We start from the raw sequence: 26,723 nt of genomic DNA on the forward strand, positions 1-26,723 counted from the left end.
CAGGGCTTCCCGTCCAGCCATCCACACCACAGGAATGCTTCCTTCAGCTCTTGGGGGGCTGGAGCAGGGGTGGTGTCTTAGTCTGCCGGGGCCGAACCGGGGGGCTTACAAACAAGAAACGTTTATTACTCACAGTTCTGGAGGCCGGGAGGTCAGGATCACGGTGCCACGGGACTCGGTGACCGGGGAGGACCTGGTTCCTCACTCAGGTCTTCTCCCCGTGACTTCAGGTGGCCGAAGGGCGGGGAGCTCTTGGGGTGCCTTCTGTAAGAGCACTAATCCCACTCACCCCACCTCCTAACGCTATCACCTTGTCCAAAGATTTCAACACAGGCATCTGGGGGACACAAACCTTCGGTCCACAGCAGATGAAAACGTTCTTTCTCTACGTGTCAGGTAACCCCACAAAGCGGTTCCCGTTCCAGGCTTCTCCCCCGACCCGGCTTCCCCCATTCCGAGAAGGAAAAGACGCCTCCTCGCTGAGACGCCCTCATAACTCGCCTGGCTCTCAGCCCCGGGCTGCCTGGCTCCGTTGGGTATATAAACGTCGCCGACCCACTCCCCTCCTTTCCCCCCGTGAGCAGCTGGGCCCTCCTCCGGCCGCAATGTGCTCAGCACCCCGCGAGCTCGGGGCTCAGCTGCGGGCCCCCCTCCAGCTCACTGCCTGGCGTGTCCTGCGGGCCCCTCAGGTGCATGTTGCTTCTCTGGGGCCAGGACCGCCGGGGCCTTGCCTTGGAGTGTCCCCCTTGCTCCCCTCTCACCCCCAGGCAGCGTCGCTGGGCATTTCCAGGCTCTTGCCCGTTTCCCGAGGTTGCCTCTTTGCTTGTTACTTCGGTTCCTTTACCCCACACGTGACAGCCAGTGTCGGACTGTCCTTGGCTCCAGGCCGCATCTCATCCTTCCCTCGCTGAGCACAATGCTGGGCTCCTTTCCTGGGCTAACCTTCACCCCTAACCGAAGGCTGTCGACCACCTGCTTTCAGGGAAAGCTGGACGGGAAAGGGGGCGCAGCCTCCGCCTCCTCTCGGGTCCTGAACCTCAGGGCTGAGGCAGAGCTTGGCTCTCTGCTGTGGACGCCACGAGCCTTCTTCCTATTTAGCATTAACTTTAATTTGCATTTTTCTATGAACATACATTCTACTTTGTGCACTTTGAATAAGGTTACTTTTTTGAGATCCGCTGGGTCACCATGAGTATGTATAAGATCATAATACAAATAGAAAGTACGAAAGTAGAGGCTAGGAAACAAAAAAAGCTACAGAGAACAAGGAATGGAAAATCTTCAGAGAGGTGGCCCGCTTAAAATTTTAAAACTCCGTAATAATAAAGTGAGCACAAACAGGGCATTGCACAGTCTTTATTTAATGGAAATTTAATTACCGACAGAACAATGAAAATCTATACGGAAACCAGTCTCATCAAATCCACAACACGAGGAGGCCGAGATCCCTGCAATTTCACCCTCTTTATTAAAAATGTAATTACTGATCTAAACAATAGGACCGTAGCGGGGCTGCACTCGCAGGGGGGCCTCCGGAGGGGTGTGCGGAGACTCCGAGAGTCGGGGTTCTCCGTGACACGGGGCGCGGCGGTCACCCTGGGTCTCCGAGGGAAACCCACAGGCAGAGGCAGTAAAAACAGTGGGGGGACTAGGGGCCAAAAAATGTAAGAAGTTAAGGGCAGAGGACACGATCAGAAGAGTACAAGGGAAATAAGTGAGCGTTGAAGCAGCAGGAGGGCTCACGACCAGCCCGCGGCCGCCCGGCCCCGAGCGCCAGCCGGGCTGGAGGAAGGGGAGTTTCTCCCAAGAGCTGTCCCCTCAGACGCCTGGCACTAGCCTGGCTTTTGCGTGACCGTGTGCAAGTCTCTCCCCCAGGGTCAGTGGCGAAAGCCTCGGCGCTGGCCTCGGGCTCAGGTTTTGGCATCTCTGTCGTTACTCAGAGGTGATGAAGTTAACTGGCTTTGAAACTGTCCTTCTGGAGACTGCCCCCGACTGCGGAGACCCGCTAGCGATTTCAGACCAAAAACTCAGCTGGAACGAGGCAAACATCTGCATACGTTTTGGGTCGATGGGGTGAGGAGCGTGTTCAGCCCGAGGAAGCACAGGACCCCTGCTCTCCTTTCCGCAGGACTGTGGGCTCGGCCTCAACTTTCCGGGGCTGTTTTTTCGTTTTTTGTTTTTTAAAAGGTGTTTTTAGCTTTACGTAGCTAGGATTTAAATTTTCCTTTTGTCCCATCTTAACATCTTTTATTTTTAATAGGTGATTTTAAACTTATACCTGTAACCACTACTACGTCTGGCTATATTTCTACCTTATTTTGTTTTCAACTTTTTCTTTTTCAAAAACAATTTTTTTTTTACATGTGTCTTTATTGTTTTCAGAGAGAGGAAGGGAGAGGGAGAGAGAGAAACAGCAATGATGGGTCGCTGCTCGGCGGCCTCCTGCGCGCCCCTGATGGGGATCGAGTGGCAACCCGGGCACGTGCCCTGACCAGGAACCGAACCGCGACCTCCTGGATCCTAGGTCGGTGCTCAACCATTGAGCCACGCCGGCCGGGCTCAACTTATTCTTAAAAAAACAACAACAAAAAACTGGACTTTGGAAGTGACTTCTTCCTGCAGCTGCAGCTGCCCCCACAGACAGGGGCGCGCCAGGCCCCGCAGCCACGGCCCAGGCTTCGGCCACGCGGCGGGGCAGGAGGCCCGGTCGGGAGATGGAAGCCGTCGCCCCGACCTGCCCACGCCCCTCTGCGGGAACTCGGGACACAGGCCCTCGGGGTCTCTCCCGGCGGGGAATCCCGATCTGAAGGAGTGGCACCAGCTACGTGTTTTCTGACCTCCGCCCTTTCTGTCGTTGGTGAAGCAGTGCGCTTACTTCTGCTTTCCAAGACATGGAGTTGTCTTTTATTTTTTTACATTACTGAACGTGCCTTTTCAAACTCTACAGCCCCCCGCCCCTCATTCCCGATGTGGTGCGGACACAGTTCCTCGTGGGGCCCGGACACCTTCCCCTTGAGAGGCACTGAACCGAGGGAACACAAGTCCTGAAGAACCGCCCGTGACGAAGCCGGTAACCAAGCCCGAGGAGACGGTGCCCCGTTTAACGGAGACACCGCTGGAACGGGCACGGCGGGCGACTCTGACAACACCGGGCGCCTTCTGCTCACTAAACCACCAGGCAAGCTCCTCGCCCGAGGACGAACGCGGACGCATTGCCACACACCAGTCGTCGTGACAGAGCCCCCGGCTTTATTCTGTGGAAGTGATTCCTCACCGACGGGACCGAGAGTCACACCCTCATCTCCCACCAGTCTCAGTATCTACAGCTACAGCTTCCAGAGTTTCCTAAAGAACATCTTTGTCAGTTTCCACCTAGTTCAGCAGCTTGGAACTGAATGTCTGCCTGTTACTAATACTCCAGATGTGGACAGAGGGAAACTTCTGTGTTCCCTGAAGGCAGAATTATACCGAAAGAACTTAAAAACGTTTTCGAGAAGATATGAGTAGACTTCTTCCCAAATTTAAAAATGATTTCCTGAGCCGAAGCTGAGCAGGCCTGAGAGATAAAATAGAAAAGGTCCGCCCAAGATCCATGACCGAGGCCCCACATAAATCGCCCCGACGCTGCGGAGGGCTACTCCCCACAGAGGCACGCGAGCTCAGGGTTTCACGCCAGCCGGCGAGCGGCAGCGGGCCCTCCCGCGCGGTCAGTACGCCCCATCGATGTGCTTCGCGATGGTGTTCAGCTGGATGTTTGAGGCGCCTTCGTATATTGTACCTTAAACGAGAGGGAGGGCGAGTGAGGCGTGGACACAGGGCAGCTGTGCAAACATACCCCGCGTTTGCTAGAGATCGTTACTACCGACGTCATCCAATGTCCTCTGGACGTGCTACCTGGGGTGGCTGCCTGAGCGATGCCAACTTTCCACTTGGAAATCAGATTCTGACCCAGAATCAGCACTAAACAGGTGGAGGTTTTCGTTCCTGAACTATCAACACAGAGGCCTTGAGTGCGACTCGGGGACGCCCAGCTTTCAGTGCCGTGGATTCTGCCCTCCCGGCTGGTACAGAGCCTCGGGACGCTCAGGCTTGAAGGCACTTAGCCTCTGAATTAGAACTGAAGCTTCAAAGGACAGCACTAAACAAACCCAAAACACTACCTTTTTATTAAAAGAAAAACTAAGACATATTTTTTTAAACCTCACCCGAGGATGTGTTTTTTTCATTGGTCTTTAGAGAGAGGAAGGGGGAGGCAGGGGCATGGAGGTGAAGACACCGATCTGCCGCCTCCCGCAGGGGCCTCGACCGGGACTGAACCTGCAGCCTTTGGTGCAAAGGCTCCGTCACCTGAGCCACCCGGCCACGGCAAGGCAGGTTTTGTTGTGGTTTTACTAAAAAGTCTTTTGCGGCATTTAAAAAGGCAATCTGATGTTTTTAAAAATGTAAATCCATTTTTTTTGAAGGAAGAGGTGGGAAAAAGCCCAGCCACAGAAAAGGAGCCAAAGCCCATAATACTGAGGAGATGAAAACTGCCCCAGCCTGGGCACCAAGCACATAACACCAACCACACATAGCAGCCTGGACGCCTGCAGAGTCAAACAAAACAAAGCGGAACAAAACGGAGAAATCTACTTACCGATCTTTGCATCTCGGAAGAACTTCTCCACGGGGTAGTCCTTGGTGTAGCCCACACCTCCCATCCACTCGATACACTTGCTGGTCGTCAGTCCCGCCGTCTGCCAAAAACAGGCAGCAAATCACCTGCTGAGCCCACAGCTTAAGCGTTACAAACACTCGTGTGCTGCGGTGGGGCGGGTAGATAAAGCTGAAATTGGGTCCAGGAGCCTGGCGCTCAAAGGGGACGCTGAAGCAGATTAATTTTGGGGGTGAAGGAGTTAAATGAATGTGTGAAAAACTAAGGAATGCTCAACCGACGTCCTAAGGGAAAAGGTCAGTAAGTGCACTGGGGGGAAAGGGCTGCGTTGTTGCTGGTGTTATTACTACTGCTATTCACCTCCGACGCGTAGTACTTGGCCATGGCAGCTTCTTTTATGAACGGCTTCCCCGCGTCCACGAGCCTGGCCGCGTTGTACGTCAGCAGCCTCGCGGCTTCCAGCTGGGTGGCCACCTGGGCCACTTGGTGCTGCAGCCCCTGTGTCGTTTAGGCTCAGGTTAGAGAATTATGGTTTCTGAAGTGACAGCCCATCCTCGAAGTCCTGCCTGGACGTGGAAAACTAGGAGACTCAGGACATACCCAAAAGGAAATTCACACTCATTTTGTAAGAATATTTAAAATCTGCAATCTAAACTGAAATATGATACTACGTGTATTATTTAAGAATTTTTCAAAGTTCATGTAATTCTGTATAACTGTCAAGATTGAAAAAATAAATGATCACAAAGTTAAGTTTAAAAATATAACATTTAATTATTATTTTCAATGCTCTTTATGATTCAAATTCCCGTTAAACAAAATTCCAGCAAAGGAAAAATTTGAATATATTTTTTATTTGTTTGAATTAACAAAATTTCGGTTCTGCATATAGTCCCTGCCCTCAAGGAGCTTGTAGTCTAGAGGACAGGAGATATGGTCATGAGCAGAGCAGAAAACAAGGCATTCTTGTGAGATTAAAGCAGTTAGAAAAAACCTCTAACTTTACTCAAAGCTTCACAGAGATATATAAAACCAACAATGTTGCTTTTCACGGTCATATTTCTAAGTTTTCTTTCAATCACCCACCCCAGGCATCCCTAGAAATGTCACGATTATACCTATTAGCACCCCTGGCCCCTGCTCCCCACTCGACGGGCACCCTGCTTCTGGGCGCTAAGGAGGCCAGAGCCTCCCGACACGGTCGTCACGCTCTGGACCCTGCTGCCATCTGCGTGGTGCTGGCGTGGAGCAAGTACTCAAGTATAAAAGGTGAAAACCTGACCAGAAGCCACGACACTGCCCCTGTGCCTGACGCCGTGCCCGCTGCATGAGCTGGGCCCTCAGTCTCCGCGGCAGGATGGGGGCGTGAGCTGCGGCCGGCCCTGGGCGGGCCTGCGTGCTCACGCGTCCCAGACCCTCAGCTGCCTGTCACGCCCACGGCCTAGCGTCCTGCACACCCGCAGCTGTGGGCTGGCGCTGCCGAGTCGTTACCATGCCAAGCCGGTGGCGTAGCAGTGTGCCTGGAGCCAGAGCTGCTGAGAGGGAGATCGCGGCATGCAAAGGGATCCCCTGCTTCCCTCGGTGATCAGCTGCCCCGTCTCCCCCCCAAGACTTGCTGAGGACGGAACGTGGGTGGAGAGGAAGCCTGCGTAGGGCCACCAGCCAACCCCGCCGGCCGGGGAGCTGCGAGAAGCCACGTCACTGGGCCAGGCCAGCGCCACCCAACACTCGGCCGGAGCGGCTCACAGGCACTTTCTCAGCCCCGCGCCTCCTGCAGCGGACGCGTCGGGCAGCAGGGCCCTCTGAGGGTTTCTGCGCAGACCTGGCCCGACGGTCCCGGCTACGAACACTGCCAGGCTCGGGCGACGTGCTAGCACTTCACATCTACCTGATGGGAACCACTCTAGAGGACGGGCGGGATCATCTTTATTTTACAGATGAGGCAGGTGCAGCCAGAGGGGAGGTAACTTGTCCAGGGCCTAAAGCTAGTGAAACAGAGGATTCGAACACCGGATGTCTGAGTGCAGACCCCACGTCCTGGAACCTCCGAAGCTGTGAGGAGACAGCTCTAGAGCTCTCCCAAGGGACCCCGAATCAAGCGCCAGCCGGGCCGCGAGGACTCCGCTCTGCCCTTGGAGAAGGTCAGGCACTCACAAGCACCCCGAGATCCTTCCTCCCCACTCTCTCCCATGAACATCCCGAGGGGACCCCTCTGCCTGTGACACCCCTCCCTCTTCATTACCAGGACGACAGGGAGTCCAGTGCAGTAGAAAATGCTAATAATTACAAACCTGAAAATCAAACAATCTTTTGCCGAACTGCATCCTTTCTTTAATATATGGAACCGTGTAGTCAAAACATCCTTGAGCTATTCCCAGCATCTGTTTAAAAAAAAAGGTCAGAATTTCTTATTTTGTTATAACTATAACGATCTTAATTATTCAAGCTACAAATTTCTTTCACAGGCAGACTGAAGACTTGGGGGAAGGAAGAACTAGAGATCCCAAGGTGCTGGGGGGCACGTGAGTGACCGTCACCCCTGAAATGCAGGACCGGACTCCTAGTGACTTCAAGAAAAAGAGCGATTTCCTACAAAAACACGTGTTTAACTTTCGGCATGGAGGTGAATCTCCCGCACGGCTGTGCTCACACTGCCAGGTTACGTTTTGGGAAACGCCTCCTCCTAGCTCCAATTCTCCAGGCATAACGTGAGCCCCAGAAACTCTGCTCAGAACTGTGTTCAGAGACGGGAGCAGCCCCTGCAGCCCTTCCAGAGGTCAAACGCGGAGGTCACTTAACCTCCTACCTTCACGTCCCGACCAGGATGAGCAAGGCTCCGGTGGAAGGAGCATTAGAACGTGAACCCGCTGCCACCAGGACCACTGGGGACCTTCATTAAAAACCCCGACGTGGGGGTCTCACAACTGAGCCCAGGCCTTGGGTGGAGGGGCCAGGGTGGCCCGAGCCCGGGCATTCAGGAAACTCCGCCGGTGACAACGCGGAGCTGGGGTGAACGCTCAGGCGCGACGGGGAGCCGTTAGCTCACGCCCTCGAAGAGCAAACCAGGGCGTGTGGCGACGCTAGCTGCCTCCTCTCACTGCCGACCCACCTCCACATCTACTGGACGGCTCACGCTCGGGAGTGGTTCCTAAACCTCAACGTTACGTCGTCATTAAATCACTATCTAATTATGTCAGACTATGGAGGCTTCAGAAGGAGGAAAAGAGAATCGATAGCTAAAGCTTTTGGGGGAAGTGCCCGAAAACATCAATATTTCATTAGCATTCATCACATTTTCCTTAAGCTTTTTATTTTAAACTCTCTGGAGAACAGAATATCATGCGAACAACTAAAGGACACGAACAAACAAATCTCCACAGGAGCCACGTGAAGCGGGGCAGACCCGCCGCGCTCCTGGCTGGGGGCTAAGATGTCGTCTTACCCCTAGAACTAGAGCTATGGTCTGTCAATACCACCCTACTGACGTGAAAACAGAAATGACCGGATGCCAGTCCAAACGGGCCCTGCCACCTCTGTGAGACGTTTCCACCGTCAATATTGGAAACCTACCTGTCCTCGGCTACAGAGGCCGGAGGATGGGCGCTCAGTCCGCTGCTACACGCGCCTCTTTCTCTAACAGGCGCCCGCAGTGTAACCAGGAACTAACCACTCCCTGACCTTAACTCTTAACCAGGTTATAAGTTAACTTGGAGAAATCAGGCTCAAGCCCTGCTGGGCATTTTACTACCAGAACATCTGCACTATTTCTGTGTCTGGGAACAAGAGATCCAGGACTGTAGTTTTAATGCCCCATCTGGTGAAGCGCAATCCCAGGAAAACTTTAAAAAGAACAGACGCGCCAGTTCTCTTTAGTAATACAGTATCCAGTTTTGTGCGGAATCCAAGAATATGCTGCTAGCAAATTAACAGCAGCAAAAAAATCTTGAGTAATTTTACATTTAACTCATCGAGCAGCTAACCTATATGTAGCATCTTCAAAATCTAAAAGCGCTTCAGTTTTTAAATTCTGGATACTCACTGATGAAAGTAAATAAATATATTCTACAAAAATGACATAACTTATAATAAAACTGAAGACTTTATTCATTTTCTTAATCTAGAAAATAACTGATATCACTTAATAGAAGCATGTGATATGCATCACACAGGGCAGATGCGGTAAAAAAAATGGAACAGCGCTCATCTTACGTATCTGCTTAACTGTGGCTATTTTATTTCCAGTGTCACACACACAAAAATCGCCTGAATTTCACATGCAGAACACTAAGAACAAGCATTTCATTATCTATAGATTAGAGACTTTTACAACATAGTACAATATTATTCTTAATTTTAAAATTTCTTCCAGAATGATTTTCATGCTTTGAAAAGTTGATTAAATAAAAAAAATACCACATTTATGATACGTTTTAGAAGTTACGGATCTGGGTATTGGGTAATACTTTCACATCCTCAAAGCAGAAAGACGGTCACCACTAAGTTGCTGTTTGGTTTCCAGGATATTATGTAATTGAACAAAGAGGAATTTTAAGGAAAGCCAGGAGCCCGTCTCCTGGAGGGAGAGGGTGCCACCTTGTGTCCACAGGCTTCCAGGACTCACTAGTTTCACGGCATTTTCCCTCCCTATATTTTCTTTCTCTGCCCACATCGTCACGGGCCAGCGTGGAAGGTGCGCTGCGTGCTAAGCAGTAGGGTCCGACTGACCTGCGCGGCGATTCCTATCCTCCCCTCGTTGAGGCTCCCGATGGCGTACTTATAGCCGTGGCCCACTTGCCCCAGGATACTGGCTTCTGGAACCTGGAAAAAAATGCAGTTATTTCTCAATTTAATTTGACATAATTCATTTTGATCTTATATTTGTAAATGCACCATCTACTCCAAGGAAGCCGTCGGCCACATCTCTGTGTCTCACAGTAAACACACAGTCCCTACACTGCGCTGGGAGAGGGGGCACCACCGGGGCCCCCAGAGCCCAGCCGGCATTTGCTGAGTGATGGATGAATCTAGAAGAAAAGAGAGAGCTGGGGAAGCATGAAGCTCACATGACATCTGTGAACAGCCCATGAGCACGGTCAGCCGTGAGCACTCAGCCCTGAGGGAAAGGTCGGGTTTTGGCTCACGTGGCAGAGGACCCGTCACAGCTGCTCTGTCTTGGTCAATCTCGGTCAAGTCCTAGAGCCCCAGCATCCAGCAACTGTCTCTTACTCATTTTCAACAGACTCTGCTCAAAACTGGGGTGTTCTCAGCTGCCTGGTGGTGGTCACCTCTCCCTGAGCAACACCCCCATCTTGTGGCCTTCAGTGTACCCAACACCAGGCTTCCTTCTCTGAAGCCGGCTTGGTTCACATGTATAAACAAGGTTAATTCTCCACATTGGCTCTTGAGGCCGGCAGCTGGGCAACGAGGCTTCCACTTGTGGCCTGAACTCTTGGGAAAGGGCACTTAATCGTGACCGAACCTCAGCACTTGGCCTAGAGTCTCACGGACCCCTCCCTGTGGTGGGGACACCTGTCCTGCACATCAGGGCTCCATGCAGACAGAGTTCACATCAGTCTCAATGCTACTGGACACCCTTAGACACCCACCTTGACGTCCTCGAACGTCAGCGAGCAGGTGGAAGAGGCCCTGATCCCCAGTTTGTCTTCCCTCTTCCCTACACGAAGGCCCTCTGTGTCCCGGTCGACCACGAAGCAGGTGATTCCTCTGTAGCCCTAGGAGATCGACAACGTGATCACTCGGGCTGACAAGATCCGTGTTTCCAAAGAGTTCAAAGGAAACAGAAAACTGAAAATGAACTTTAGCAATAAATACGAAGGGACTCGGACGCAACATTACATTACAAAACGAGGGTTAGAGGGCATTAGGTTGAAACTAAAAAACGTCGCCACTCTCCCTTTTTCAGAAACCACCAGGGCTGTCAAAGAAGTTACTTTACAGTGTTAGAGGATCATGAGAACTCCATGTTTTACATTTAATTTTATTAAACACTTCAAAGGTTTAAAATTTAATTCAATTAAATGTTACATTAGAGAAAAGACAAAGGTTAAAATGCATTTATTTTGCTATATATATGTCTATTTCCCAATTGAATAAAATACCCTTAAAACTGAATGTACTAAATAGGTACTTAAATTTTTCATTATTAAATAGAAAATTTGAAATTCTACACAATTAAAGGGTTATCTGGGTACAATAACTGCACCAAAACTATTTAGGTGGTCAGTGAACAGGAGGGTGACAGGTGTCGGTTGTCTCCCTTCCAGCCTGAGAAGAATGAAGAACCCAAGACAAGTCCTAACGGGACACGGGAGCAGGAGAGAGATAAAGAGAAGGGGGGGATGTTGTTGGGGACTGACCATGGCAGGGTCCACGTTGGCCATCACCAGGAAGATCTCGGCTTCCCTAGCGTTGCTGATCCACATCTTTGACCCATTGACGACGTAATAGTTTCCCTTCTTATCAGCTCTTGTCTTCAAAGCAAATGAATCACTACCGGCTCCAGCCTCTGAGAGGCAGAAACTTCCTACCTGCACGGAAGGAAATGTCCCTGGTTAATACCTGTATTATCCTGTGTAACCAACACTCATGGAAAACAAACAGCTTTGAGTCAACTGTGCTGCTGCTTTTAAAACTTGTACTTATCAAAACAGTAATGGTATTCTGATAGGAGTATTTCCCCAAATACCCTATTTGTCTAAGACAGGTTTAAGACCTAAGTACACATATTCGATGTTAGGTTTAATTAAATCGGTTCTAATAATTACAGTAGAAAGACATCTCGATGTAAATGAAGCCACCCATGAGGGTGTTACAGAACATAACTGAGCAAAAAATAATCATTCTGTTGTCCCTCGATTATTCTCTACGTTTCCCAGTGGCGACGGGAGGCAGAGTGTGTTTCTGGCAGCGCTCATTTGCTGAGTGGGACCCTCAGTCAGCGACGCTCCCTGCGGATGCGACAGTCACCTCAGCGCCACGCCTACCTTTCTCCCAAAACACTGAGACCCGCCCCGCCGGCGCCCCACCTTCTCCGTAGCCAGCTGGGTCAGGTAGGTCGCCTTCTGCTCTTCCGTCCCGTGCTTCCTGATCAGCCCGTTGACCACCGTGTTCTGGATGTCACATATCAGGGCCACAGAGGCATCCACCTTGGACAGCTCCTCCACCACCAGGACGAGGGAAAAGAAGGACGCCCCGGTCCCGCCGTACTTGGTGTCGACGTCCACAGCCATCAACTGCGGGACAAACAAGGAAGCACCGGGCACATTTCTCACAAGAGCAAGTGAAGAGACACATTGTAACCATGTGGGTCCCATTTACTTTGCTTGTACTATGACAGAAACCACAGACAGTGAAGAGACACATTGTAACCATGTAAGTTCCATCTTACTTTGCTTGTACTATGACAGAAACCACACACAGTGAAGAGACACATTGTAACCACGCAAGTTCCATCTTACTTTGCTTGTTCTGTGACACAGGAACCACACACAGTGAAGAGACACATTGTAACCATGTAGGTTCCATTTACTTTGCTTGTTCTATGACACAGGAACCACACACAGTGAAGAGACACATTGTAACCACGTAAGTTCCATCTTACTTTGCTTGTTCTATGACACAGGAACCACACACAGTGAAGAGAATGAAACAACCAAATGCTGCAACTACTTGTTTCCATCTGAGGCCTCCGAGGACAACTACGGGGTGGGTGCTGGGAAAGGCAGGGGGGGACCGGGGAACAGCCCCTGTGAGGGCGTCCCGACCTTCAAGGCTAAGGGCGCTTGCTGCTGCTAAAAACTGCCCCTGATGTTTTCCCTGGTTTTCAACACGACCCCCTTCTCCTGGGTTCAATGTAATGAGGTTTCTGGCATAATCTTCGAGCAGGTGCTCCCACCTGACTCTTCAACAATCAAATGACCACTCCTTTTGGGCCACTGTAGCAAATCCATCTGGCTAGCAGATGGGACCTGGTGGCGTCCCTAGAACCACAGGGGATGAGGCCCAGGTGCCTGCTCGACACGACCAACCTCGGCCAAGGCTTCCGCGTAACAGCGGCTGCTCAGTAACTGCTCCTAAGTCAGGACCGTGCACAGTCCCCAGCACCCCCTCATTCAGGAAGAAACTGTGGGTGCACGTAATTCAAGACCCAAAGCTGCTAGCAGATGACAGGATAACACTTCTATTCTCTCCAGGCACCGTGGACTCCCGCATGCTGCCGTCTGGTGGTGGCTCTTAGGCTTTAAGTGGGGGACTCTTAGCTGGTGTGAAGGGACAGCCACACGGGGAGAGGTCCCAGTGGTCAGAGAACTGAAAAGATGTCTGTGAGGAAGGACTGAAGCGCCTGGTGCCTGGGGACTGAGGAGAGCAGGGTAACTATCCTATTATACCCCAAATGGCGGTCAGAGACCCTTCTCCACAAAAGTCAGCAGTTCCTCCCACGCTGGAAACACTGTCACATCGCTACCACGGCAAGTGGCCGCGGCAACACGAGACTGAGGACGCGGTGAGGCTGGGGGAGGGTGCGCGGCCGGGCAGACCCTCCCGAGGACGGGGACCCCGTGTCTGGCAAGAGCAGGCGGGCGCGCACGCAGCCCTGCCTGGCGAGGTGAGCTCCCGGGAGGGCGGCCTGGAGCTGGAGCCCCGCGGCTCAGCGAAGCCGGAGCTCCTCAGCCGGTGAGGGTGCAGCGGGCCTGGAAACGGGCGGAGGGCTCCGTCTCCCCGAGAGTCTCACTGCTACAAAAGGAGGTTGGAAAAACCACGACTGTTCACGGGATAAAAAGCTCTCTTTAAAACAAGAATAAATAAAACGATTTAGTTAAGTGGAAAAGGCTCTTTTCCAAACAGGGTAACAGAGAGAGACTTAGGCCAGGGGCTCTGAGTGGAGCCGAGCTCCGGGACAGTCTGCACGTTCGAGGTACGAACAGGGTCACCCACAGCTGCTTCTGGCGGCGGCGAGGAGCGCCGGGGCTCTCGAAACGCTCTCCCCACGCCGGCCGCCTCTCCCGCACCCACACCAGAGGCGCCGTCCGGGCAGCGCGCTCCTCGTGGCGGCTGTGACTCAGGCAGGCGGAGGTCGGCTGCCCGGGTGACGGAGTTCGGACGCAGCCTCTGCCTCCCAGCGCCCCGCACACGGCCGGGGAGAACATCTGCTGCGCTGGGAGGTTTTACCGAGGGAGGCGCCTTAGCCGGCGTGGCTGAGCGGAATGATCCTGTGGGGGAGGGGTGCATCCTACGGGGCGTTCGCAGCATCCCTGCCTCCACCCCCTATGCCAGCAGCACCCACTCCCAGTGTGACGACCCAAAACGCCTCCAGACCCCACCAGACGTCTCCTGGGGACGAAGTGGCTCCTGGACAAGGACCAGCCGTCTAGGGGATCCCTCTCCTGCTGCCAATCTGCTTATAAGCCAAGTTTTTCTAATTTGTTTTAGTTCAATTAAAAAATCTTTAGGATCTCCGCCTGACAGAGAACACGGACAGTTCTCACTGGGAAATGCAGAGCTCATGATGCTGTTTCCTAAATTTAGAACTGTGCACACATTTTAACCCCGGAAAGCATTTACAGAAGCTTGAAACTGGAGGAATTATGAATCACATACCCCTTGTTGAAACAATCCTTGTATTACTGATTTCTCCATCTTTGCATTTTTATCCATTGTTGAAACCAAAGGAGCAATTTGTTCCTGGGCAAATTTTTTAACTGTAGGGGGGAAAATACTGGTAAGTATTTATCCTATCAGTACGGCATACTTTTTAAAAAAACACTTTTTAAATTAATGTCAAAAACTTCCATATACGAACACAGACCAACGGATTGGCCAGTCGTGCCATGTGCCACCTATTTCACATCACAGACCCGACCCCTGGCCAGAGGGGCAACGAGACGGGGCTGAGAGGTGGCTCACCTGAGGTCTTTATCAGCATCTCCTCGTCGGTGAGCGTCTGCAGGGGGGCGCAGGGCAGCCCATTGTTTGTTGGACTGAGCAGAGCTTCCGACTGGGAGGACTGTAGGGCGCGAGGAGGAGTCTTCCAAGAAGACAGGCAAGTTGGGAAGTTTCTTCTTAGCTGTAAAAACAGTCACCACTGAGCAGGGGGCGAGCACACGCTAAGAGGAGCTAAGAGGAGGGGCAGAACATCAGCTTCTTGGGGAATAACTCTGTAACCCATTCTCACGCAACGTGTCACCAATCAAGGGAGCTTAACCCGGCACACTATTTACTTATTAAGATTTTTTATTGACTTTCAGAGAGAGAGGAAGAGAGAGGGAGAGAAATATCGATGTGAGAGTGAAACATCGACCGGCTCCTCCTGCGTGCCCCCTACCTGGGACCGCGCCCAAGACCCAGGCATGTGTCCCAACCAGGAATTGGCCCGGTAACCTTTCCGTGTGCGGGACACCAACCAACCAAGCCACACCGGCCAGGGCAACCTGGCTCATTTTAAAATTCACTGTCATGGGAGCACAAACAGAAATTGGCTTGCTGACATATAACCCCTCTATCCAGCAACGAGCTGTCCCAAATTAACACACTTCCCAGATGTTAACTTTTACCTTCAAGGAACCAGAACCCTCTAGATGGAACTGACTCCTAAGTCCACAGTTCATTTCGTTTCTTCAGCTTCTCATTAGGAAGACACAGCACAACAAGGGCTAGGAACGTAGGCTCTGGCGTCTGAAAGAACTGGCTTCGAGCCCTAGTGTCTGACAGTAAATTACTCTGTTTGTGGACAAGTGATTTTTAACCCCAGTTAGAATCCCTCAGTCTGGTAAAGAGCGGAGAATATCTTCTCGGAGTTTTGTGAGGATTAACAAGAGAAGCCACATAAAGTAAAAGAAGCCGCCACAAAAGAGCACGTGTCATATGAGTCTATTTATATGAAAACCCAGAACAGAAAAGCCCAGAGACAGCGGGAGAACGGGCACTCGGGGCGGGAGGCGGGTCGTCCGGGCAGGCGAGTGGCTGCAGCCGGGCGGTGCTCTCCGGGCGACAGGAATGTGTCCAGAGTGGCCGACGGTGACGGCTGCACAAGTCTCTACATTTACTGAAAATCACTGTATTAATACCCTTAGAAAGACTGAATTTTATGGCGTGTAAATTATTCCTCAATAAAGCTGTTTAGAAGAAAATCAGTGCTTCCTCTTATCCACCAAGAGAGGCTGCGCGCGGCGTCGGGCATGGGGCGTGCCCGCGGGAGGGCCTGTGCAGCTTCCGCGAGAGGCTGACCATCCGGGTGCGACAGCCAGGCACGTGTCAGGAGGGGGCCGAGGGGTGCGGGGCTGAACGGCAGATGTCTTAGTCAAAGCCACGCATCTTCTCACGGGTTCTGGTTACACGCAGGAAGTTTATGGAGACACAGAGAGACAAGGAACAAGTCACCCTGTCTGAAACCACGGGCCGTCTCCCCTCGGCCCCGCCAACCTTTGCAGCTCCGCGCCCGGGAGCACCTGTGCTCTGCTACGGATTTAGCAGCATGGGCCAGACAGAAGGAAAGCTGTCTCAGCTCTTCCACTCCATTTCGTTCTGTTTTGTTTTGAGAGCTGGGACAGGGACACTCTGGGCTGGAAAGGAGAAGGGTACACGAGGCACACGGGGGAGGAACTAAGACGACGGTGAGGAGAGGGGGAAGAACTGGAAGGTGAGGGGCTCAGCAAAGGGAGGGGTGGCAGGGGGTGCCCCAGGGCAGCAGGCACGGGAGGAGTGGGATTGTGAAGGGACAGAGCGGGGTGCAGTTTTGCCCAGTGGGCTCTGGGAAGGGCCCTCCGCACGCATTTGAATGAATGAATGAGCCAGCTGTCTTCTCCACAAAACGCTCAGGAAAATGGCCTATAACATTTAAAAACCTGCAATCCACTGCCCACACGTCTTACTTCTAGGGGAGATCTTTACTTCGCTAAACCCACTACAGCTTCTTCGGGCCTCTCAGTCAATGCATCATCTTCCCACCTAAGTTTATCTTTAACAGAAAGCCCACCACTGAGAAACTTAAGAAGCCAGTGGGTCTTAATACCCATTTTTTCTCCTAACACAGCTGTGACCCCCTTAACCTCAATGTTGCTAGTGAGAAAGTATATGGCTGTTTAACACACAGCAATTATTTTAGATTCATAAGATGAGACAAGAGGCAAATGTGCTTTAAAAAGTATGAAGTGCTATACAAATGTAGGCTGGGTTCCTGAGAGTGCTCTCCAGCCCGGCCGGCGTGGCTCGGTGGTTGAGCGTCCGTCCCCTGCACCAAGAGGTGGCCGGTTCGATTCTGGTCAGGGCCCAGGCCTGGGTTTCGGGCCCCATCCCCAGTAGGGGGCGTGCAGGAGGCAGCCGGTCGATGTTCTCTCGTGGATGTTTTTCTCTCTCCTTCCCTCTCCCTTCTTCTCTAAAATCAATAAAAACATATTTTTAAAAAAAATGCTCACCAGAAAATACAGTAGCTGTGTGCTGAGTGAATGGAATCCATTTTTAACCAAAGCACTGACCTGTACCTATTCCCTATACTTTTTGGCAGGAAAAAATATTCCCTTTAACACGACAGTCTTTGATCAGGGAAACGTTTCCTTTCCCGCCGAGGTTTCGATGATTCCGAGTCCCCCCGCCCTTCAGTGGTGACTGCAGCCTCCGAGCTCCAGCGCCCCCTCCATCCAGACGACTTCCCACAGTTATGGCCCACGGCACCACATCACCACATTTTTTGTAGAGAGCGGTGGTCGCTCCCTGAATGGAATAATGGTTATTTATGCCTCACCCAGTCCTTCCCAGTCCTTCTGTCTCATCTGCTTCCTTCCTACTCCACCCGCCTGAGGCCTGGTGGTCAAACCTGGGCTCTCTGGGCTCCTTCGGACAGAACCAAAGTCCACGGACTTGGGTGGGGTTAAAATTACACCTTCATTTCACTGACCTCTAACTGAAATATAGCATTTTCTTCCATTATGAATGTAGGCAAGTGACTCTGTCGCCAAAAGGAATTAGGTATTTTAATGTTACGCAACAGTTGACCCGAATACCTTGAAACGCTGTCGGTGCTCTTTACTACTTCGAAACTATAGCAGTTACTCAAACTGCTGCCAGATTGTATTTAAGAAGCACCCATTACTATATTACAGTTAAAAATATTTTGTAACTTTTATCAGTTTATTTCCTTTGTAATCCCAAACTATATTTCTGCATTTTAAAACATTTTGAGAAACGGTCTATAAACTTTCCCGTGTTGCTGTACCTTTCACCCCGGCACAAAAACGGTTAAGGTCCCGGCTGCCGAACGTTCTGGCAAAGCCTCTGCTGAGCTCCTTAAGCTGAGCCCTCACGTGAGCCACGACCTTCCTCCTTGGCATCCGCAGGATGAAATGGGCGCCAAACACCCTTAAAGTGCTTCAAAGATCGAAGCGTCTCCAGCGTACGGAAGTCCGAGGAAAGGGGTGCTAGCCCACAAAGACCGGCCACCTAGACTTTCCAAAGGAAATGTCCCAGTAAGACACGAGGATGCTTCACCTAAAGTCCTGTTTTCATTGCTTCTCACCAAAGGCCCCCCGCCCCCGCCTCTTTTTCCCGCAGGCAGGTATGTGTGGGGGGTGGGGTTGGGGGGTGGGGGGTGTGTGTGGGGGTGTGTGTGCGTGAGGGTTTGTGTGGGGTGTGTGTGTGGGGGGGTGGGAGGGGTTCTGGGGGTGGTGCGTGGGGGGGTGCACGTGTGTGCACGCCTGACTTTGATGCCACTCCGGCAGCACGGAGCCTGACGGTTTGCTCTGCCCTCCCTCCCCTCTTCTTACTGGTCACTTAGGACAGTGAGAAACCCAACGCTCTGCAGGATGAATTTCTTACGCCCTCGGACACGGTGCTGCTGACACATGCCCCCGGGAAACATTTTTCAGGGTACAGGGCTGAGTACCATTCTTTTTGTCTTTAGCCTACAGTACCCAGTGTTGGGGTAGAAAAATAATTTTCCTTCTGTTAACAGACAGCCCTTCTGTTAAGAGTCGGGGGCGGGCTCTCCCCTCCTCAGCTCTTGTCAGTCTCTCGAGAAGAAATTCAAACAAGTGACAGATAGCAGCACTGAAGCAAAGCAAGTGGATTTAACTGATTAAGAACACACTTGGCATAAAGCACAAGTGGGCAACGCAGCTGGTCGGAGTGCCCCACCTGGTGGGGGTCCCAGGGGTTTTACACCCCCCCCCCAGGTTTCAAAGCTCCCCTGCCAGGCGTCTCGGGCAGCAGGCAGGTTTCAAAGCCCCATCTCACCGCTGAGGCTCACCCCCGAGGTCTACATGCACCCGGTCATCTGGTCTGGCAAGTCCTGAGGCGGCGGACGCCGTTCAGTGGGTGAGATACACGCCTCTGCCCCCCCTTCCTGCCTAACAGCCCCAAGTGACATCTGCCCTTGGGTTTAGCTGCCACCAACGGCATTAGCTGGGTCTTTGTTCTCTGCTCCCCAGGCGGGGTGCCGTGAGCTGTGTTCTCCGTTGGGGAGGACGGTAGGAACCACCTGCCCTCGGGGGTCCCTGGCGGGGAAGAGAAGGCCTGTGATTCACAAGCTGGCCGGACGCTGCCCACACTGTCTGGCCGTGTTTAATTTTGTCTGTTTCCCCATTCCACTTCTCCAGGAATTTTCCTGACTTCTTACTATCCCGTCACACTTCTACCCCTTAAGTTCTTTTGGCTGGTTAATACTCAAGTCGGTAAGATTATCAGGAGAAAAATAAAGTTTCTTAATAAGCATATGCCCTGTACACATGGTAGAAACTCAAGAGCACTGAGTGACTCGCCCAAATGGCAGAAGCCTGCACCTGAAACACCAAAAGCAAGCTGCTGGGGATGGAGACCAGCTCTGGAGGTGACCAGGAAAACCACAGCACCCGAGCGAGAGACTGTAAGTGGCACGAGTCAGGCCGAGCAGAGCGAGGGCCACGGGCCAGGCACAGGTCACCAGGGCGGAAAGGGGGGGCAGCTAGCAAAGGACAACTGTAGGGAGGAACCTCCCCTGCAGGGGGCCCTTTCCCCTCCTAGCATATAGCTGGCCCAGACCCTCGAGCGTTTCCTCCCTAGAGATAAGATCTAGGCCTCAGTTGTATTTCAGCCCCAGGCCAGAAAAGCAGCAAAACCAAGGCTGGCCTCAGGACCAGCTGCATTGGATAATGACTCCCCCCCACGCCCTGGTGCCAATCAATCAACCAACCAACCAATCAGTGGAGACCCTGACCCTGAAAGGACACGCCTGGAAAGCTGCTGAGTACTCCACTGAGCTCCTCCTCTGAGACCTCCCCTAAAATCTCCACCGGTAAAACCCTCAGGTGAGAGGAGCTCTCGGGTCAGCCCCGACTGCCCCGCCCCCAGGCGTCTCACCTTCACCTTCCTCACTCCCAGACTCCAAGGCTCCTTCTCTTGCCTCTATCACTTGTTTCCTAAACCCATTTGTTCTCCGAATTACTTCTACCTCTGTGACTTTCCAAGTAAATGTTCTCTTGTACTGAGGCTGCTGAACCCAGATCCGGTCTGACCCCACCAGTCTAATACCCGCTGCCACCTACAACAGTAACGTGACAATGAGGGGCTCTGTGGACTGTGCTCTGGTGGGTGGTTGTGCCCTCCGGGGTCTGGAAAGGGGATCACTCGGACATTCCAAAGGGATGTTATCTTAGATGCAAAAAGGCAACAGACAGGCTCAGTTAAGGTAAAGCTTGACCTCTGTGGACGAAGACACCGGCCTAGGACACCACTGCCCACCATGACTCCCTTTCAGTTAGAGTTTTAATTTCAGACCATCCTATGGGGTTACTTAGGTCTCTGAGTTTTAAGGACCCCTCTACAGGCCTCCCCGGAGCTTGTCAGGTTAGTATGTGAGCCCTTTTCACCCACAAAGTCTAGGCTTTCTCCACGAATAGTGACAGCTGGCCTGGTACAGTGAGGGAAACACCCTCACAGATTTCTACACCCCACAAACATAAGTGTCCTTTACAAAGGTCATCTTCTACTTGGTTTTCAAAACTTCTCCCATGTCTGCTTCCTAAAATTAATCAGCCTAAAATAATCCTTATGCTAAAGAAACATCTATTGGGTACAAACCTGGCTCCCCTTCACCAATGGATACTTTGTTTCTGAAATGTTTCTTTCTCCCCACCCCCTTCAGTGTGATGCATTCACTTTCTTTAGCACAGTACCATGGGTCCCTTACTGCACCCTGAGAAACTCCTCCCTCAGCTTGCTGACGCCCACAGAAATCCCTTCCTCCCAGTCGCAGCTGCCCCCGTCCCGTCCCGTCCCCTCTGGCTTGGGACCCATTAGCATCTCTGCATCAGTGCTTCCTGAGTAGCTCTTCTTTGGAGTCTCAACCACTCGGTGCTTCTCACACCAGCCTTTTATTGTTAGGTTAACAAAATGGAAAAAAAGAAAAACCCACTTTGATAAACTTTGACTCGCATTTCACACCTGTGCACTCTACCTGAACACAATCTGGAAGCACGAATTCTGTCAAAGGGCAAAATTCAAAATTCTGATAAAATTTCCCAAATTGTCTTTTGTAGCAGTTAAACATTCTAGCTCCCACTGGCAAATGTTTAAGGGTGCCTATTTTCTAATAAGGAGAAAATTTTGAGATGCTCTAACAAGTTATAGAGAAAGAACGGTTGGTATGTGAATGGTTCTGTTAATGTAACTAGCTAGCTAATATTAACAATGGGCGGGGAGCAAAGGGAGGGCCCGACATTACAACCTGGTCACCTGGGCGGCTTCACCAGGAAGCTGCAACTTCACCCTCGCCAGGGGGACCACAGGCCCATTCGCCAGTCACAGGGATGGGGGCGTGCAGGTGGGGGGGCCCACGTGCAGTGCAGTGAGGTGTCTAGGCAAGACTTGCCTGTCAGTCTCACCTGGAACAAAGATAACTGGCTGGGGAGCTGGAGCCACTGCCCGTGGCAAATCCCTGAAGGCTTCAGGGGAGAGGCTCCCAGTTATAACCCGAGACAAAGAACCCTCCCGCTGGTTCCTCCTGCCTGTTCTGTTTACTGTTACTTCATGTCTTTGGCCCGTTTTCCTATTCAGTTTCTTTTTATTTCCAGCTCTATATAAATTAAGGAAATCAGCTCTTTGGTGACAGTAGTTTGTCATGTCTTTTGACCTTGCTTATAGTGCTGTTTGTTTTATAATGCAGAAGTTTTTGATTTTTCTGTTGTCAAGTCAACCCTTAGTGATGGCATCAGCTTTTAATCAGAACGACCCCCCTCACTCTGAGATGATAAAGAGACTTGCACAGGCCAGGTTTTATATTTAATGTGCTTTTTCGTACTGGCTAGAGATAACAGGTGCTCAACAAACCTCATTTTTTCTAAGTCCCTTTTGACTTACTAGTCCACGAAGATCACATGATTCTAAGCTGGGTGACCAGCGCGCTCGACCTTGGGAAGCACATTTTGACTTTTTCCCTCCTCACCAGAGGATATTTTTTCCACCGCTTTTCAGAGAGTGGAAGGGGGAGAGAGATGGAGAGAAACATCCACGTGAGAGACACATTGATGGGCTGTCTCCCGTAAGTGCCCCAACTGGGGCCGGGGACCGGGCCTGCAGCCCAGGTGCGTGCCCTTGACTGGAATCGAACGCGGGACCCTTCGCTCCATGGGCTGAGGGGCCAACCACTGAGCCACACCGGCCAGGGCTTGATGGTATTTCTAATGCCCTCTTTGGCTGATTCCACTTTAAGGACCAAGGAAAAGTAAAACAATATTATTTTATAATATAATTACATGTGTATAATACATAAAAGGGTCTTTTAACTCAAATAGCCAGGATATCCCATTCTCCAATCTTGCTGGAAGTATCTTAAAAGTAAATTAACAGTGAGGTGTAACTGCACGTGTATCAGCAAGGTGGCTAAAATAAAAAAATTAATGCGAATTCCAACGGCCGGCAAGGCTGAGGAGCAGCTGCAGCCCACACATTGCTGGTAGGGCTGTAACTGGCAGGAGCAGCCTGGAAACCAGTTCAGCGGTTTCTCATACACGGGCAAGCACCACATGACCCAGCAACTTTACTCCTGAGTATTTATCCTAGACATATGAAAACTTAAATTCAAGCAAAACCAACAACAGAAATGTTCACAGCAGCTTTATTCATAATAGTCAAAAACTGGAAGCAACCATGGCGTCTTTCGCCGTGTGAAAGGGTAGGTCCCCAGTACCTCCCGGCTGTGGCGTGGGGACCCACAAGGAACCCAGCGCTGGCATAAAGGTTACTTGAAGCTGAACACACGAGATTAAACAGATGCAGAAAGATCTTCTAGGGGCTTCCCTCCCTGATTAAAAGCAGCAACTTCTGGGAAACGAGGCTGCCACAGCTCCCCTCTCGGGCAGTTTTATGGACAGACCACTCACACCTGCACAAACATTACCACGGACGTGGCAGCTGGAACTGATGTGCTACGTTCATTGCCCCCTGCTTTGCTTTTCTCCAGCATTCACTCAGGAGGCTCTGGCTATCACCTGCAGTGGCCCAATTAAAAAAAAAAAAAAAAGGCTTTCAGCTGGGGGAGTTAAACAACCCTGAGAGAAAGGGGAAAGAATCTTATGGCAGCCAGAGGAGGTCTTATGGTTACTTAGTCTTCCAGGAACCAGAAAGAAGGGTGGGAAACAAAGATTTGCATTTGCAAAGAAATGCTGACATTTCTGTACAGAGGAGTAATACGTTATAAATCCTAGTGTCTTGGTAAACAAAGGGCTGCATTTCAGGACTGGGCAACATTCACTCGCTGCTATAGGGACAAGTGCAGGCCTAACCCCTTAAAATGACAGTGGGGGCCACCTGAATCAATTCCATCCCCTGAAACCTTACCACACCAGCTCTCCTGGCAAGTTGGTTTCTCCATGCATTCCTCTCTCCACGTTTGCTGACATGTGTCCTTGGCCTGGAATCTCCACCCCGCTGCTGACTTACCTAACCCTAAGCACCCCCTTCTTTTGTGGTTCAGCGCAAGCCCAGCTCCTCTAAGCACATCTGTCCATACCGTTTATTTAGCAGTGGCAAGTCGCTGTCTCCTACTGTCCTGATACGCATTTCGTAACATACATGCCCCGTCTCCCAAATTAAAACTAATTTCCTGGAGATCAAGGACCCTGCTGTAAACTTAAGATCCTTCAGACTGATCAGAATACTCTGCAGTGAGTAAAGACACCCCAGCCCTGGAGCTAGTGGTGACGGGCTCTGCCTGTATTAATAGCTAGTGTTTACTGCGTATTTACAATGTGCCAAGCACTGTTCTAAGCACGTAACACCTACCATCTCACTGAATACTGCTGCTCTCTCCGCTACGGAACAGTACAGAGTGGCGCAGTGACTTGTCTCAAGTCGTCCAGCCAGGAGGTGGCAGAGGCCGAGGGTGCAAACTCGAGCGGCCCGGCGCCAGACTGTGCTGAATCACACACCAACAGATTCTGTTTGGCTACCAAGCTCTGCCAGAGGCCAAATATATGTGCAAACGAGTCCTGATGACCTTGCACAGCAGAAAGCTGAGCACGATTTGCACGGTCTGGCAGCAGAGGAACTTTGCCACAAAAATTGCTACAAGGCCTGGGAACCAGGCTTAGGAGGAGGTCAGCTCCCCACACACTGGGCCCTAAACCAACAGCAGGTGAGTGCTGACCTTCAACTGCCGCGTGACACCAGGACACCGAGTGAGCTCCTTCTCTGGAAAACGGTCCGACACCTGCTTCATCGCAGTCACAGAGTCAACAAGGCAGTGGATGTAAATTGCTGACGCTAGTCCACAGTAAATGCCCTCAAAATACTGACTCTCCGTTTCTTTGGCCAGGGACCAAAATTAGCCTTGCCTTGCATTTCTCTACCCTCCAAGCCTTTTGCTATGAGAGCAGTTTAACTGTCATAGCTATGATTGGGCATCTCCAAGGCTCAACACCTCCCACGGCTCTCCACAACCCAAAGGATAAAGTCCAAAATTCCTTAAAATGACCCCATTCCCTTTTTGATTCAGTGTTCTCCCCAATCCTTTCCCTCCTAAAATCTAAGCCCAGTTTCCAAAGAGCCTGCCTCTCTCCCAAAGGTCCAGGTCATCTCTCCTTCCTCCAAACCCACAGGCAGACTGTGGACCTCTTAGGATCTGTACCACATCTAAATGATATGAAGTTGGTTGGATGCAGTTCCAATCTCTCCACTAGGAGATAAACTTAAAGATGTTTAGTCTGTATTGTATCTGCCTTAGTGCCCAATGCTCATGCGTGGCAATAACAAGGGCTAATATTCTAAGGACAGCCACCTCTATGCTGGGCACTATTTTAAGTGCCTCCCATGCACATATAAATTCATTAATCTTCACAACAACCCTACGGGCATAGCCACTATTACTTTCATCATTTTACAGATCGGGAAATGAAGACCCAGAGGTTAAGTAATGTGCCCAAGACTATACCATGAGGAAGTGACAGCTGGGTTGAAACCCAAGCAGTCAGGAGCAGTCAACAGGGCAGTGGATGTAAACTGTCGCCTAACCTGTCAGAGTGCTGATGGAGGAGATAAGCCACCACAAAACCAACACGGGGAACGAAACCAGTGTGTGTTCTCTAAGGAAGGGGGGAGCCATTCTTGCCGGAAGGTTAAGTTCAGAATCAGACCTGGTTCGGTGACTTTGAGCAAGTTACTTAATGTCACTCAGCTTCAGGCTTGGCATCTGAAAAATTAAACTACTTTTGAGAATGGTTGTGAGAATTAAATGATGCAGGTAGAGCACCAAAAAAAAAAAAAAAAAAGCGTGCCAAACAGGATATACTCAATACATTCTGGCTCTGGAACAAACAGAAAGAGTCCAACGGTGAGACCAGGCAATTTTGCTGAACTATTAAACGACAATTATAAAAGAGTATTAAATAGTAACCATAAAAACGTATTTCTTTCTTTGTGACAATAAGCTAACATTACCTGACTAATTTCCTTAATACCCCTAAATACCAAATAACTGTAATTATCCCTAATGCTACAGAATCCTGCCTCCGGGCAGAGTTGAAGAAGAGCTTTTAACTCATCAAAGCAAATAAAAAGAACCACAGAAAGTAAACCGCCGGCAGCGAGGAAGGTCCCAATGAGTGTACGGGCCAAAGGGAATGGACCCCAGGTGTGGGGTTCGGGGCAGCAGGCCGTGGGGGGGGGCGCGAATGTCTAATATAAAAGGAGCCAGGCCCTGGCCGGTCCCGGTTCCGCGCGGTCAGGGGCACGCGCCCCGGCTGCAGGCTGCACGGGCCGGGCTCCCGCGGGGCGACCAGTCCCGTGACCGGCCGACGGTTCTCCCCCCTCGGGGAGGCAGCGGGAACATCCTCGGCTGAGGACCGAGAATCAGAGAGACCGCGGCGGGGCGGCCCGGGCAGGCTGTCCCGCGGGCGGGCGCGGGTTCAGGCCCCGCGGCGGGAAGCGGGGCGAGGGGAGCCCCCCACGCAGGGGGCGGGGTCAGGCCCGGGGACAGGGCCGGCGGGCGTTCGTCCCCAAACGCGGTCCCTCCCGGTCCTGGAGCGGGGCTGCGCGGGGAGGCCGTGCCCGCCGTTTAACGGCCTCGGCCGGGGGGAGCAGAGCCCTTGTGGGGGGCATCGGGGGCCCCCCTGCACGGGGTCTCCAAAGGCCGAGGCTCGGAGGCCGCGGGCCGGCAGCCCGCACGCACCCCGCGCAGCCCACCCCACGCGAGGCGCCCGCTGCGCCCCGCAGCCCCTAGGCGAGCCCAGCCCCGCCGCCCGGCCGCCACCCCGACCCGCCCGGCAGCAGCGGGGCCCGCGGGCCCGGGCCTGGGGCGAGGGCGGCCCCGTTAGAGGACTCCGCCGCCCGGGCCAACGTCGCCCCGACTCCCAGCGCGCGCCCCCCGCCGCCGCACTCACCAGCCCGCCGCCGCGCAGCAGCCGCACCGCCGCGACCTCCATGGGCCCCGCAGGCTGCTGGCGTCGCACGGCCGCCGGGACGCTCCCGGTCCCTGGCCCCGCGCCGGCGCCCGAGGCGGGAGGCGCCAGGCCCCGCCCCTCCGCACGGCCCGCCACGCCCCGTCCGCACGGCCCGCCACGCCCCGTCCGCACGGCCAGCCCCGCCCCTC

At 52.1% G+C, this 26,723-nt stretch overlaps 1 protein-coding gene across 1 annotated transcript; it reads right to left on the reverse strand.

Annotated features, from left to right (window-relative positions):
* Positions 1-1,341: 1,341 nt before the first annotated feature.
* ACADSB (acyl-CoA dehydrogenase short/branched chain) lies at positions 1,342-26,652 on the reverse strand. Its single transcript, XM_081158344.1, has 11 exons — positions 26,515-26,652; positions 14,579-14,738; positions 14,273-14,373; positions 11,701-11,907; positions 11,032-11,202; positions 10,261-10,386; positions 9,380-9,472; positions 6,946-7,035; positions 5,015-5,152; positions 4,637-4,736; positions 1,342-3,778 (listed from the first exon to the last, which is right to left on the reverse strand). Exons 1-11 carry the CDS (start codon positions 26,554-26,556, stop codon positions 3,708-3,710), a joined length of 1,299 nt encoding a protein of 432 aa, XP_081014470.1. The 5' UTR covers positions 26,557-26,652; the 3' UTR covers positions 1,342-3,707.
* Positions 26,653-26,723: the final 71 nt, after the last annotated feature.

Source organism: Miniopterus schreibersii (genome assembly GCF_964146895.1).
Source record: "Miniopterus schreibersii genome assembly, chromosome: 14".
NCBI classification, from domain to species: domain Eukaryota; kingdom Metazoa; phylum Chordata; class Mammalia; order Chiroptera; family Miniopteridae; genus Miniopterus; species Miniopterus schreibersii.

What these genes read in the sequence shown, in the direction of transcription:
- ACADSB (XM_081158344.1), bottom strand. Translation starts at nt 26,556, where the DNA reads ATGGAGGTCGCGGCGGTGCGGCTGCTGCGCGGCGGCGGGCTG. An exon ending in GATGCTGATAAAGACCTCAG is followed by an intron (nt 14,374 to 14,578) that starts GTGAGCCACCTC and finishes TCCCCCCTACAG; the next exon opens with TTAAAAAATTTGCCCAGGAA. An exon ending in CCAAGTACTACGCGTCGGAG is followed by an intron (nt 4,737 to 5,014) that starts GTGAATAGCAGT and finishes TGTTTTTGGCAG; the next exon opens with ACGGCGGGACTGACGACCAG.